The 12,561-nt window shown below is 40.2% G+C and overlaps 1 protein-coding gene across 8 annotated transcripts in view; it reads right to left on the bottom strand.

Moving 5' to 3' along the window:
* Cfap54 (cilia and flagella associated protein 54) overlaps positions 1 to 12,561 on the bottom strand; it is a 302,779-nt gene that overhangs the window by 190,846 nt on the left and 99,372 nt on the right. For all 8 annotated transcript variants that reach the window (XR_004112709.1, XM_031349079.1, XM_031349081.1 and 5 more), the window contains exons 28-32: positions 12,122 to 12,239; positions 9,740 to 9,829; positions 8,354 to 8,480; positions 3,888 to 4,002; positions 3,192 to 3,289 (exon numbers count right to left, since the gene is read on the bottom strand). Coding sequence is in view for 7 of the 8 variants with exons in the window: in XM_031349079.1 (XP_031204939.1) it covers positions 3,192 to 3,289; positions 3,888 to 4,002; positions 8,354 to 8,480; positions 9,740 to 9,829; positions 12,122 to 12,239 (548 nt within the window). In the remaining variant the exon portion in view is untranslated. The remainder of the gene's footprint in view (positions 1 to 3,191; positions 3,290 to 3,887; positions 4,003 to 8,353; positions 8,481 to 9,739; positions 9,830 to 12,121; positions 12,240 to 12,561) is intronic.

Below are 12,561 nucleotides of genomic sequence, written 5' to 3' on the forward strand. Positions count from 1 at the left end.
TGCCATCTCTTGATTTTTGGTGTTAGATGTTCTTTGTGTCTCTGACTAGAGCTTGTCCTGTCCCTGCCGCCCTGCACGTCCCCTGCGACTCGTGGGGCCTGTGCCTCCTGGCTGGCTGCTCCGGTCTTTGTAACTCACCAGAGAGAAAATGGCGGCTCTCACCTGAGTCTCTGGCTTAAGGCACTCCCTGGAGGTAGGCCCTCCACTTGCAGGGAAGGGGCAGAGAAGGATGCTGCTGATCCACCTCTGTCACTCGGAAGCTGAGAGGATCCCGTCCCTGCCGGCCCTGCGGCTCCCCTGGGACTCGTGGGGCTTGTGCCTCCCGGCTGGCTGCTCCAGTCTTTGTAACTCACCGGAGAGAAAATGGCGGCTCTCACCTGAGTCCGCAAACTTTTGCCTAACATTAGTTAGCCTCCACAGGAAAAAGATTTTCAGTCAAATATAGATGAAATAATTTTAAAAATGAACATATTCAATAAACCATAAGGGGAAAATACTCAACTTTTATTTAATAGTCCATATTTGAGTCTGATTTTGCTTTTCTGAGAACAGATCTTGTTATGTAGCTCAGGCTAGCTTTGATATGGTCATCCTCCTGCCTCAGCCTTCAAAGCATTGTGATAGTTCAAATTTAAAAAAAAAAAAAAAAGGCACTGTACATTTAACCTTTTCAAAACATTCCTATAGCTAACCTGGTAAATTGTTTGTAATCATGAAGATATTCATTTGGATTCTCAGAACCCACCTCAGATGGATGCGGTAGTTCATGCCTGTAATTCCATCATGGGAGGCAGTACCAGGAGGATCTCTGGTGTTGCTGGTCAGCCATTCTAGCCAATCAGCAAGCTCCAAATTCAGTGAGAGACCTTGACTCAGAACTTGAAGTAGAGAGTGATTGAGGGAGATACTCAGTGTCAACCTCTGGTCTCCACATGAATGATCACATCAGAATATCTCAGGTACCTCTCCCTTCCCCGCCCCCCAAAAAAAACTAGTTTAAGTATTTTTATAACTAGCCATACCCTACCACTGAAGCATTTCCCTTTTCTTGTTTAATATTTTGTGTGCCTGATTACCCTCTTTACCACCTCCCTATAAGCTCCTTTTCTTCTCCCTTGGACTTCTTTCCAGTTTCGTGACGTCTAGTCATATTCCCCCTGATACATACATTTTACATTGTTGTTCAGCTCTGAATATATTAAATTTGGTTAACAAAAGTACTTTAGTTCCAGGCTTCTGGGCTTCTCATTGTTGTAATAGGTTAAATTTTTCCACCAACACTATGAATCTTTTAAATGATTATCCTGAGAATTAATAAGTGTTATTTCTAAAACAAAGTTAATCTTGTCCTGTGTAGAGAGGTCAGTTCTCAAGAGAAGAGCCCATAGGGCCCACTAGAAAGCAGAAAGAGGTCTAGGGAGTGATCAGGAGGACAGGCCTTACCCTGTGGAACAGACAGGTGACTTGAGATACTACAGCCAGCCAACAGCTGCACAGTTGCACCCTAACAACAAGACCAATCACCATGGTGATGAGTGCCACACATGGTCTATGGATTGCATAGAACTAAGCAGATACACACAACACATGTATGAATTCACATAAAGTTGCTACAATCTGAATAAAGTCATAGGATTGCATTTCTGCCAGCATCCTGGTTTGTGATATTATAAAGAGTCACAGAGTCCCTTAGAAACTAGGTAAAGAGCTTATGGGGTCTATTTCCCATAAGTACATATAAAATCTTCAATTACCTGAAGAAAATATATTTAAGACACATGTCACAACAACTATGTCTATATCACAGGATCTGGGGGATTATACTTGAGGTCTTAGCTTATATGCAACAAGAAGAAAAAAAAATGTAGGAAGGAAGACACCAGATCTTCATTCTCTGTACGTTCTATGACCATCCACAGAGATGGACTTGAACCCAGGAGTAAATTATCAAGTCATGTAGACAATCTTTATACCAAGATTCTATTATGTCTCTATTCAAAGAATAGAAGAATTCAGAAATATAATTTTTAAAATCCACACAAAACTAGTGCTTTATGTAGCTAACAAAAGGGAAGTAACACATTTAGGGAGAAACCACATGATGTATAAAAAACATTACAAGCTCTTAAAATGCAGCCTGTCTTCTAAAAGAAAGACACGGAGTTGCAAAGAAACAAAATAAAACTTCCCAAGCAGGTGTATATATTCGATTCTCTTTTCACATTCACAATAGAATACTTCCTATGATTCAGAAAGCAAGTCTGAACTATTTTCTAAAAGATTAGGCAAGACCCGAGAGGAGGAAAACAACCTACTGGAGGGACATTTTCTATCAGACAACAAGTGTTCCTTTAAAGACAAAGTCATAGCTATAGTAGGTTGTTAGTTCAGAAAATAGATAAATAGACTAATGGGACAGAGAAGAGATCCCAAAACTAAACCCATGAATAATCTGTAAGTAACAAAGGTGACAGGGACAGTAGACTCCACTATTTGAGAACAGACTATCCAATAGATGGTGCCATCTAAAAATTATAATTGAAGGGAGAGATATCATTTAAGAGTCCTGGCTGCACTTCCAGAGGACCTGGGTTCCGTTCCCAGTACCCACGATGGCAGCTCACAGCCATCTATGATTTCAGTCCCAGTGTACTCTCTTCTGACCTTCATGGGCACTGCACACCCGTGTTACACATACATGCCTGAGGGGCAAACTACTCCTATACATGAAATAAAAAATAAGTGTTTTAAAAGAATCCTAGGTCCTCAGAAAACAAAAAGCTCCCAACCTGGTCTCAACTACTGGCTACCACCAATAGCTCCATGGCCAACGCTCCATAGCAGACCCTAGTCACAGCACTTGCTAATTTGGGTTGGTTACTTCTCTTCTAATTGTTATTAAGCAATCGCCTTGAGAACCAGGATGCTCTCAAACTTTTACTCTTTGACGGTTTCATACACGTATATAATGAATTTTTCCAGTTCCATCCTCCCTTCTCCTCTCTCCTCTTCTCCTCTCTCCTACTGCAGTCCTTTTTCTCAACAACTAACCCAGTTCCCACCCCAACCTCCACTGCCTAGGTTCATGTCTTCTTTGTGTGTGTCAGCCACTGAGTTTGATTGTTTTGTATATCAGGTTTTCCAGGATATCCTAGTACCCAAAGTAGTGCCTAACAGGGATTCGTTAATACCTTTCCAGCTCTCCCATATCAAAAATGGATGGGTTCTTGTAGAAAAACTCTTTTAGAGTTTCCTTTTTCTTCCTTCGTCTTCTTGATAAATCTGTACTCTTCATGGAAGAGAGAAATAATCTTACAAAGGTAAACTTGGAACATAAACATCTCCCCCACCCTGCATCCCACATATACTACAATGCTTACCACCTGCCCTGGAAACATGCTGGTTTTCCTATATCCTTTTACTACCAAGGGGCTGGAGAGGTGGCTCAGCAGTTAAGATCACTTGCTGCCCTTTCAGAGGACCTAGGTTCAATTCCCAGCACTCATATGTTGGCTCACAACTATCTGTAACTCTAGTTCTAGGGGATCTTGGACCCTCATTTAGCCTCTGTGAGCACCAGCTGAGCATATATACTCAGGGAAAATACTCAAACAAGTAAAAACATATAAATAAGTAATTTTAAAAAGTAAAAACAGACCTCTATAGACAAAAATATCTGATTGTAAGAATATCTATGAGATTCTTTAAGAATTTATAATTTATTATGAAATTATAAAATTATGCCTCCCTGTATTTGTTTCATATTTTAACAAATCAAAACATAAACAAATACACACACATACACACACACACACACACACACACACACACACACACAACCTCTTAATCAATTTTATGAATTTAATGTTCCAAACACAGTTACTCACCTTCCCTATCTCGATCACTATGGCTTTATACTTCCTGTGAGATTTGAGTACCTTCTTACAAACGATGTTCTCTTTATATTTTATTCTTTTCACTCCAATAAGGGACTCGTTTCTCCTAATCCACACACAAAAAGAAAACATTAGTCAAAAAAATATGCAAAAAAATGGTTAGCAACAACCTGAAAGTAATAAATCTCTAATGAATGCTATTGTTTAAACTGCAAAAAGGAAGTGTGCCCAGACAGCCCACTCCGTGCAGCACTCAGTGGGAAACCCCGGCATCCAGAATAGCTAACATCCTAATAGCATAATGTCATTGACACTGAAACTTGTGAAAAGGGCACACATGTGCATGGAGAAAGGAGAAAGGGCTGAAAGTATGGTGTAGGCTGGACAGGACTGTACTAAAGATAATCTACGGTTACCTCCCTTCACAGTCAAGACAAAAACCACACATCCAGGCAGCCACACACAAATGTCTTGCTTCTGACCCGCTTCTGTCTTTTCTCGTTCCATCCTGCATAAGCTCCCAAAGGCCACTGCCATTTGCTGAGCTTTCTCCCCCTCCACTCCCCTTGCGAGCATTCAAGCCTTATCTTCCCAGCATGGCTTCCCATTTTCGAGACACAGTAAGGTCTCTCTCCATATATTCCTATTGAGATTTGTCAACCAATTTTCCTGAAATGCACACATTTTTCTGGAATTTCTATTTCTTACTAGGGAAAACAAGAAACCCTGCTCTAACGTGTTGAATGGGGAACAAAAACTTGAGTGAAATACCAAGCTACAAGGTTAACACAATGACTGAGACTAGATAGAGACTCCTGCGTTAGAAAATACTATTTGATCAAGAATGTATTTTGCTCCTAGTAGTGGTTGGTATCTTACTACAGTGCTGTGCTCTCTCTCTGTCTCTCTGTCTCTGTGTCCCCCCCCAACGAGCGCGCGCGCGCGTGTGTGTGTTTGTGTGTGTGTGTGTGTGTGTGTGTGTGTGTATGTGTTGTATCTACATGTGTGTTTGAAAGAACAGCTATACAGGCATGTGGCGGCCAGAGGATAACATGAGATACTTTGATCTGATCTCTTATACTCCCACTTCCTCCCCCATGACAGGATTTCTCTCTGAACCTTGGGGATGGCTGTTTTGGCTATTCTGGTAGCCAGTAAGCCCTAGAAATTCTCTGTCTACCACCCACATTACTAGCGTTGTGTGTATTCTTGGTCATACAGGGCATTTACATAGACCCCAGAGATGGGACTCAGGTTCTCATGCTTATCAGCCAGTGCTCTTACCTACTGAGCAGTCCCCTGACTCCTCCCTTTGATTTTGATCCTTTACTGGACAACGTGAATCCTTCCTTCATTGTTCCTTGTTTTTAAATACCATTCATTATTCTAGCCCATTCTCCAATTTCTCTGACAGAAACTGCACCGAAATTATAATAACAAACCAATAAAGTAATTTTAAGGTAATAGAAACCTTTACAAATTGTGGCTGGCTCTAAAGTGATGCACTGACTTTTTCATTTTATATAAAATATATGTGTGTGTCTTATATAAAAATATATGTGTCATATAAAAATATGTTGGGTCTTTTTCATATTAGTCAACCCTCCCACACAGTCTCTGGTAAATTTAGTCAAATATTCTGAGATAAAAATAAAATGAAATTTTAAATTTCAAATAAAATGAGATTTTTGTTTCATTATACTTTCAAGTTTACAAGAAAGCTATTGATTTTGCCTCTAACTTTCCTATGGAATTCAACAGGTCCTGCTAATTATCTTTAGATTAAGTTAAAAGAAACAATAATTTGCGAATGTCTCCATCTTCAGAGGCCTTCACTGTGGAACCTATTTAGCATTTTTAATTCTCCATGCTGCGGTAATCATAAAATCTCCTGATCTAATTTCTTTCCTTAATATACTGGCAAGAACTTACCGAGCAACGCTAATTGTCAGAAGGTAAAATGAGTTTCCTTGTTTGGGACTTAATTTAATAGAAAATCATATGATCTTAATTTTACAGGAATAATCATTGAATTTACCAGATAATTTTTTGGAAAACTCCTAATGGTTCCTGTGGCTCGCAGTGATAATTATATTTTCATATCACCTACTCTATCTGCATGAAGAATAAAGCCTTTATTTTATGGCTGGACTTCTGAGCTGGGATTTATTGGTGTTTCTGTCTCTGTATATTGCTCAGGACACTTGACTTGTACTATTTCCTACTTGTTTACTCTCTGCACTGAGTTGACTAGAAAGCTGTATTGATGTGTGGTGAACAGCTGCAGACAAAAGAAAAGTATTCATTTCCTTAAAATAGGAAAGAATTACCCTAAACAAAGTTGACTTATCCAAATGTTTCTGCTGCCTTTCTCGGCTGTTATAATCTTTCCCAGGTACTCATCACTTTCAACTATGGTTTTAGATTTATTTTCCATTCCTGTTACCCATGCTTCTTGCTACCTGGAAACCTTCTTCTTTTACTCTTACTCCCAAAGCATGGTCTTTTGTGGCAACTGAACTGATTTCAAACCAACTTATAATTGATGCTTTTCCATTTTTTTATTTTCCTATCTTTCTTAGATTTGCTTTCCTTTGTTATTCTTGACTTTAATAAAAACACATTTAATCTCTTTTTCTCTGCTCTGTAATAGAAGTTTCTAAAGCTAAGGATATGTCTACAGCTGCCGCTCTGGCTGCCTCAATCAGGTCAGATTTCTTTTCCATTGTTATTGGCCTCTTAAAAGCTTTAAGGGACATTTATTCTCTACAGGGTGGAGACATAAATGTATCCTACCAGTTATGTATATGTGTATTTTTCTTCTTTAGGTCTGTTTTCAAGTGATTTTTCTTTCAATTGGGTGTGTTCATGTGTGTGTTCATGTGTGTGTGTGTGTGCATAAGCATGAGTGCATAAGCATACACATGTGCACACATGAATACAAGTGAGTACAGAAACCAGAAAGAGGGCATCAGTCACCTAAAGCAAGAGATACAGGCAGTTGTACACTGCCCAACATAGATGCTGTGAACAAGACCAGAGACCTGCAGAAGAGCAGGAGGTGCTCTTAACAGCCAGGCTGACTCCCCATCTCTGTACAAGGTATTTAAAGTCACAAGATTATTGTTGTTTCTCTTTGAAAACCTTCATGAAATACCTTCACTCGGGTTTGTAAATCCAACCTGTAAAGTCAACTACATTCGGCATCAGAAGGTGGCATAAAACATCTAACAGGGATTGTGCTTTCTGTAGTCTCGGAACTTCTCTACAAAAACTAAGATTTAACTCACATCTCTGTTAAGCATAACACGTGATGCTGTGAGCCAGAGAAATGCAGGTGGCAATCGTCTGGGCATGGGAGGAAGTATTACACACGCAGAAGTGTGCCCCATGGTGAGCAAATAGACATCAATACTAAATCTGCTCCATTCCCTATCCACCCTGACTGGGTGAAAACCTCTGAAAATGTCTCCTTGGCCTCAAAGTTTGTATGTCTGCCACTGCCTAAACCTCATGTACCTCTCAGTCTCCAGGCTCAGGTATTTGTGATGGTGCTGCTCATGTTCGTGACACATTTCATCTGTTTAGCTTTCAGGTGGGTTTTTGTTATTGTTTTATTATTATTGTTATTATTGTTGACTTTGACCATCCTTGCAACTTGCCTAAACACTACAAACAACTTCTGACTTTCACAAGTCTTGACTGCTTTCTAGTTGAATACGACTTTCTAATTCTGATCAGTTCTATGATTGCCATGGCCTATTATACTTAATAGACAGTCTCCTCCAACTTTTGAAAATATTATGCCTATATATTCCAAGCTTTGGCTTTCAGAAACAAGGTATCTATTTCAGAGGAATGTTTCTGTGTTGACTTCCTTCATTTTGGTGGCATTTTAAAAATAAACATCATGTCATTTGCTGTTAATTTTATTCAGACGTTTATATCCCATGATGACAGACACTTGTCAGCAGTCTGAGGACAAGGTGAATGTATCTGGTGTGAGACATTATAATTTTCTTTGAGAATAAAAGCAATCATTCCAGCTTAGGAAACAGAGGGGCCATTAAGGCTTATTACTCCTGAGAACATCTTATCCACATACACACATAGGACCCCCAAGAAATGGCTCGGCTCATTATGACAGAATCAGGAACACATGATGTGCATGCAAACTAGACTCTAAACTTCCATCGAGAATGAGCTGACAGCCTAGGTAGACGATAATTCATACTGACCCAGTAAAAGTGGCCTGCTGTATTTGCTGCTAATGATGGGAACATGCTCTGGTCTGGCTGCTCAGTTCAGGTGCAGTCATATATCTATGGTTAGTCAGTTGCCCACACAGACACAAACCTCCTCTGTCTATTGGCTCACAGTTATGTTTACCACACACTTTTTCCGTCTACCTTTGTAAAAGTCCCTGACATTTGCAGAACTAGAATGATTCCTCGTACCTTTTCAAGAAGTCATAAACAGGGACAGATATCTCCACCATGAGGTGAAACTTCTCATCATTCATGCATTTGAGCATAATTTGTGTAAAGAATTCCAGGAATCTCGGTCTTTGCTTAAATTTCATGACTATAGAAACGAGAAGTTCATAGGAGAGTTACCAGTGTCCTTTGTAACGGTGCTGCAAGGTTCCTAGTGCTAGCCGTCCTTAGTCACGACAGCCATGCCTATTAATCTGATTTTAGATTTCTCGTGTATTTCTCTTATTTCACATTTAATTTAAATATAATTACACCATTCTTCCCCTCCCTTCCCAATCTCTCCCATGCTCCCTTTATCCCTTCTTAAAGTCTTGGTCTCTCTATTTTTTAATTATTATTGTTACACACACATATACACACAAATAATTTTATATAAATACTATATAGATACTTATATAGAAAATTTATATAAATACTATATAGATTTTAGTACTATTTGTGTCCTAAAAAAATTATACCCACAGATAAATGTAGCTCTCACCACTTGTCAAAGAAGCTTTCTTTGGCAGCAGAAACCATTACAGAAAGCCACAACTGGCCAAAGCCCAGAGAACAACTAACCATGGGACCCCCAAAGCAAACTGATACATCTGTTAAAACCCCTATGCCTAAGGCTCAGAAGACCCGAAAATCTGCTGTGAGTCAGTATCTTCTAGTTAGAACAGGGAGTCCACACCCACAAAATAGCAACACTGTATCAGCCTGAACAATGGCAACAACAGTCAACATTCAAGGAAGAGCGCAGAATCTTATGGGGCCCCATCCCTAGACAGGGACTTCAGCCAGTGGATGAGGGCTAAGAGAGAGAGGGTTACTACCTTCCAGGGATGAGCCCCCTTATTGGTTAGATTTTTTTTTTTTACTTATAAATATTAATGGAGTCTGTGTTGGATAAGCTACTGTTTTATTCCAAGGACCACTGATAATTTTATACTGCATATTTGGTTTATCCTACAAAAACCTCAACAATAAGAAAGATTTAACTGATGCTGCTCCTCAGGACACATGGCTATCAGGAAAAAGCGCTAGTCACCTCTTACCCTGATTTGCTCCACACACCCCTCAGAGCTAAACAAAAATGCTGCCCTCTCTTCCTAGCTGAATTTTAAAATGACTGCTCTTTTCAGTGCCCTTCTTTTTGTCAGATTCATAGATGACACACTTTGCTTCAATGCCACCAGGAAGGCTCTTTCTTTGCAGACTTTCAGTCACCTGTTTAGGTTTCTCAATTACCTAGCTGCCAAGAGCCTGTGTTCTTCTCAGTAGGTAGGAACGCCAAGCTCCGGAGGGACCTCTGAGCAAACAGCAGAAGCCAACCAGCAGCAGAAGCCACTTCCCGCCACTCACCTTCCTTCACGGCACCCTTCACCGTCCAGTTTAAAACCACAGGGTAAAGGAAGATCGGGTCCTCTGATCCAGACAGTTCAGTTGAGGTGACTAAGATAAAAAAAAAAAAAAAAAAAAAAAAAAAAAAAAAAAAAAAAAAAAAAAAAAAATTACCGGAAATGCTCAACTAAAAACTAAAGCATGTAACTTAAAATATCAAATATATCATATTTTGGAGGGAGGATAAAAATGATCAATTACTTTCCTTGCCCTTAAAATTTGAGAAGCAACCAACAAGATCTAGCCATCACACTAACCCCATCCTCAGGGAGTCACTCTATAAGCCAGCAGCACAGCCATCAGAACCAGTGTGGGTCACTTTCCACTTTTTGGTGTTAAGACAGGACTCACCTGAAATCTGTGGTCCTCCTGCCTCAGCCTGTGGAGTGCTGTGACTACTTGTCTGTACCACCCTGCCCAGCTCCATTCAAGCTCTAACCTTGACACTTTTGAACTGTGAAATTTGATGGTTGGGGGTGGGATGGGGTGGGGTAGGGTGGGGTAGCGTGGGCCAAAGTGAGCCGTTTTTAAAACCTCTGCCTCCCAAGTTCTTGCCTTTGAAGTGGGGATACGAGCAATTTCCTTATCTGTTTGTTATACAGATTTTGCACAATTAGTTAATGTATTTAAAATGGTGTCTCACACATAGGCGACCCCTGCACAAAATCATTTTTATTGTTACTGAATTTACTGTGTAGCTAGTAATAGGTTTTATTTCTTTTTTTTTTTTTTTTTTTTTTTTTTTTTTTTTTTTTTGGTTTTTCGAGACAGGGTTTCTCTGTGTAGCTCTGGCTGTCCTGGAACTCACTTTGTAGACCAGGCTGGCCTCGAACTCAGAAATCCACCTGCCTCTGCCTCCCAAGTGCTGGGATTAAAGGCGTGCGCCACCACCGCCCGGCTGGTTTTATTTCTTAATAAAATTTTGTTGATATTGGGATAAATAATTCACTTTGCATTTTAAGAAATCATACTTTTATGCATGTAATTAGATAATTAAAGTTTGCCCTAAAGTAGGTTTACCGATTATGAGAATAATATAACATCAGACTCAAAAATTCAGACTGAAACAGGCAAGAAATATGTTGAAAATGAGAGAAAGCCAACAGCATAGCCAAAGCATATTCCAAAAGGGGTGAGGTGGAACCTTGTGTTCACTCAGTTCCCAAAAGCCCACCCATGTGGGAGAACCAGGAGTAAGTTCTTTTTCTTCTGCAATACTTAGTGTGTTTAAAAAAACAACAACAACAACAAAAAACTAACAATTATCAAAAAGCAAATCAAATTTCCAGGTATCTTTTTGCAAACTGCTAATCATTACATTAACACATCAGTCCATCCTAAAGTTACCCTAGGACAATGACCTAAAATTAGGCTTACAACTTCACTGCACACTTAGTAGGTTCAGACCACTTCCTAAGAACAGTCCTCACACAACCCTGAGGCTTCTCCCTTGCATAGTTGCCTTCAGGGCAGGGACTCCCAATTTGAGGCCACCCTTGTGTTCTGCTCCCATGGACAGGGTCCAGGGATGCTGTCCCACATCCTTCAGTGCCCAGGGCAGAGACACCCCTACTATGCTGGTTGGTTTTATGTCAATTTTTATGTCACAGGCTAGAGTCATCTGAGAGGAGGGAACCTCAGTTAAGAAAATCCCTCCATACCATCCAGCTGTAAGGCATTTTCTTATTTAGCGATTGACAGGGGAGGGTCCAGCATAGTGTGGGTGGTGCCTTCCCTGGGCTGGTGGTCCTAGGTTCTATAAGGAAGCAGGCTGAGCAAGCCATGAGAAGCAAGCCAGAGAAGCAGCACGGTTCTACGGCCTCTGCATCAGGTCCTGCCTCCAGGTTCCTCCCCTGTTTGAGTGCATGTCCTGACTTCCACCTATGATGAACAGCAAAATGGTTCCCCAAGCCAAATAAACCCTTTGTTCCCCAAGTTGCTCTTTGATCGTGGGGCCTCAGCACAGCAATAGTAATCCTGACTAAAACAATTTGCAAAGAACTACTTGGACCAAAGTAACAACAGTGCCAAGGTTAAAAACAAAAACAAAAACAAACAAAAACAAAAAACAAGAAACCTCTTCTAATGCTGGAAGACACAGGCCCAAGTCCAAGACACCCAGGCAAACCTAAGTAAATCCCTTATCATTATGAGGCACACCTGTAAAAAGCAGTGAGCAAAGTCTTATTAATAAGGTGGTGTTAGGATTAATGGCTTGATGTAGACACACTGTATAATCCTTAAAGGGTTTAGCGAATAGTAATCTCATCTTAATTCCTTCCACAAAATATTTTTTCCTTTTAAGAAACATAATGCTAAACATATACAAGAGGGGGGAATTACCTTGCTTTGTCATTTTGAGTAGATGTGTCTCCAACAAGACCAGCTGTTCGTTTATCTTTTCAGGCAGCAGCACCTGCTGTGGCTTCTTGGTTCTTGAAGTTTTCTTAGCACAAGTACCCTAGAAACATTGGTAAATGTCAAAACGTATTCTAACACATTTAGGGAAACTGTCATTTTCAAATAACTTGCTTTATGTTTTCTCTTTTTCCTCTTTTCTGTTTGGGAGGCAGGACTGTGATCTGTGCAGTTAGCCAACAATAATTAGCAATTTATAGTCACTGATATTGCATTCTAGCTAAAAGTGCTAAGAACTGCTTGCAGAGAACCAAAATGCTCCTAATTCCTGTCCCTCCTGTTCAGGAATTCTCACTCAAAGCCAGCACCTCCCAGAACTTGTGGTGGAGGTGGTGGTGGAGGTGGTGGTGGTGGAGGTGGTGGTG

This window comes from Mastomys coucha, unplaced genomic scaffold (genome assembly GCF_008632895.1).
Source record: "Mastomys coucha isolate ucsf_1 unplaced genomic scaffold, UCSF_Mcou_1 pScaffold4, whole genome shotgun sequence".
Taxonomy (NCBI): Eukaryota; Metazoa; Chordata; class Mammalia; order Rodentia; family Muridae; genus Mastomys; species Mastomys coucha.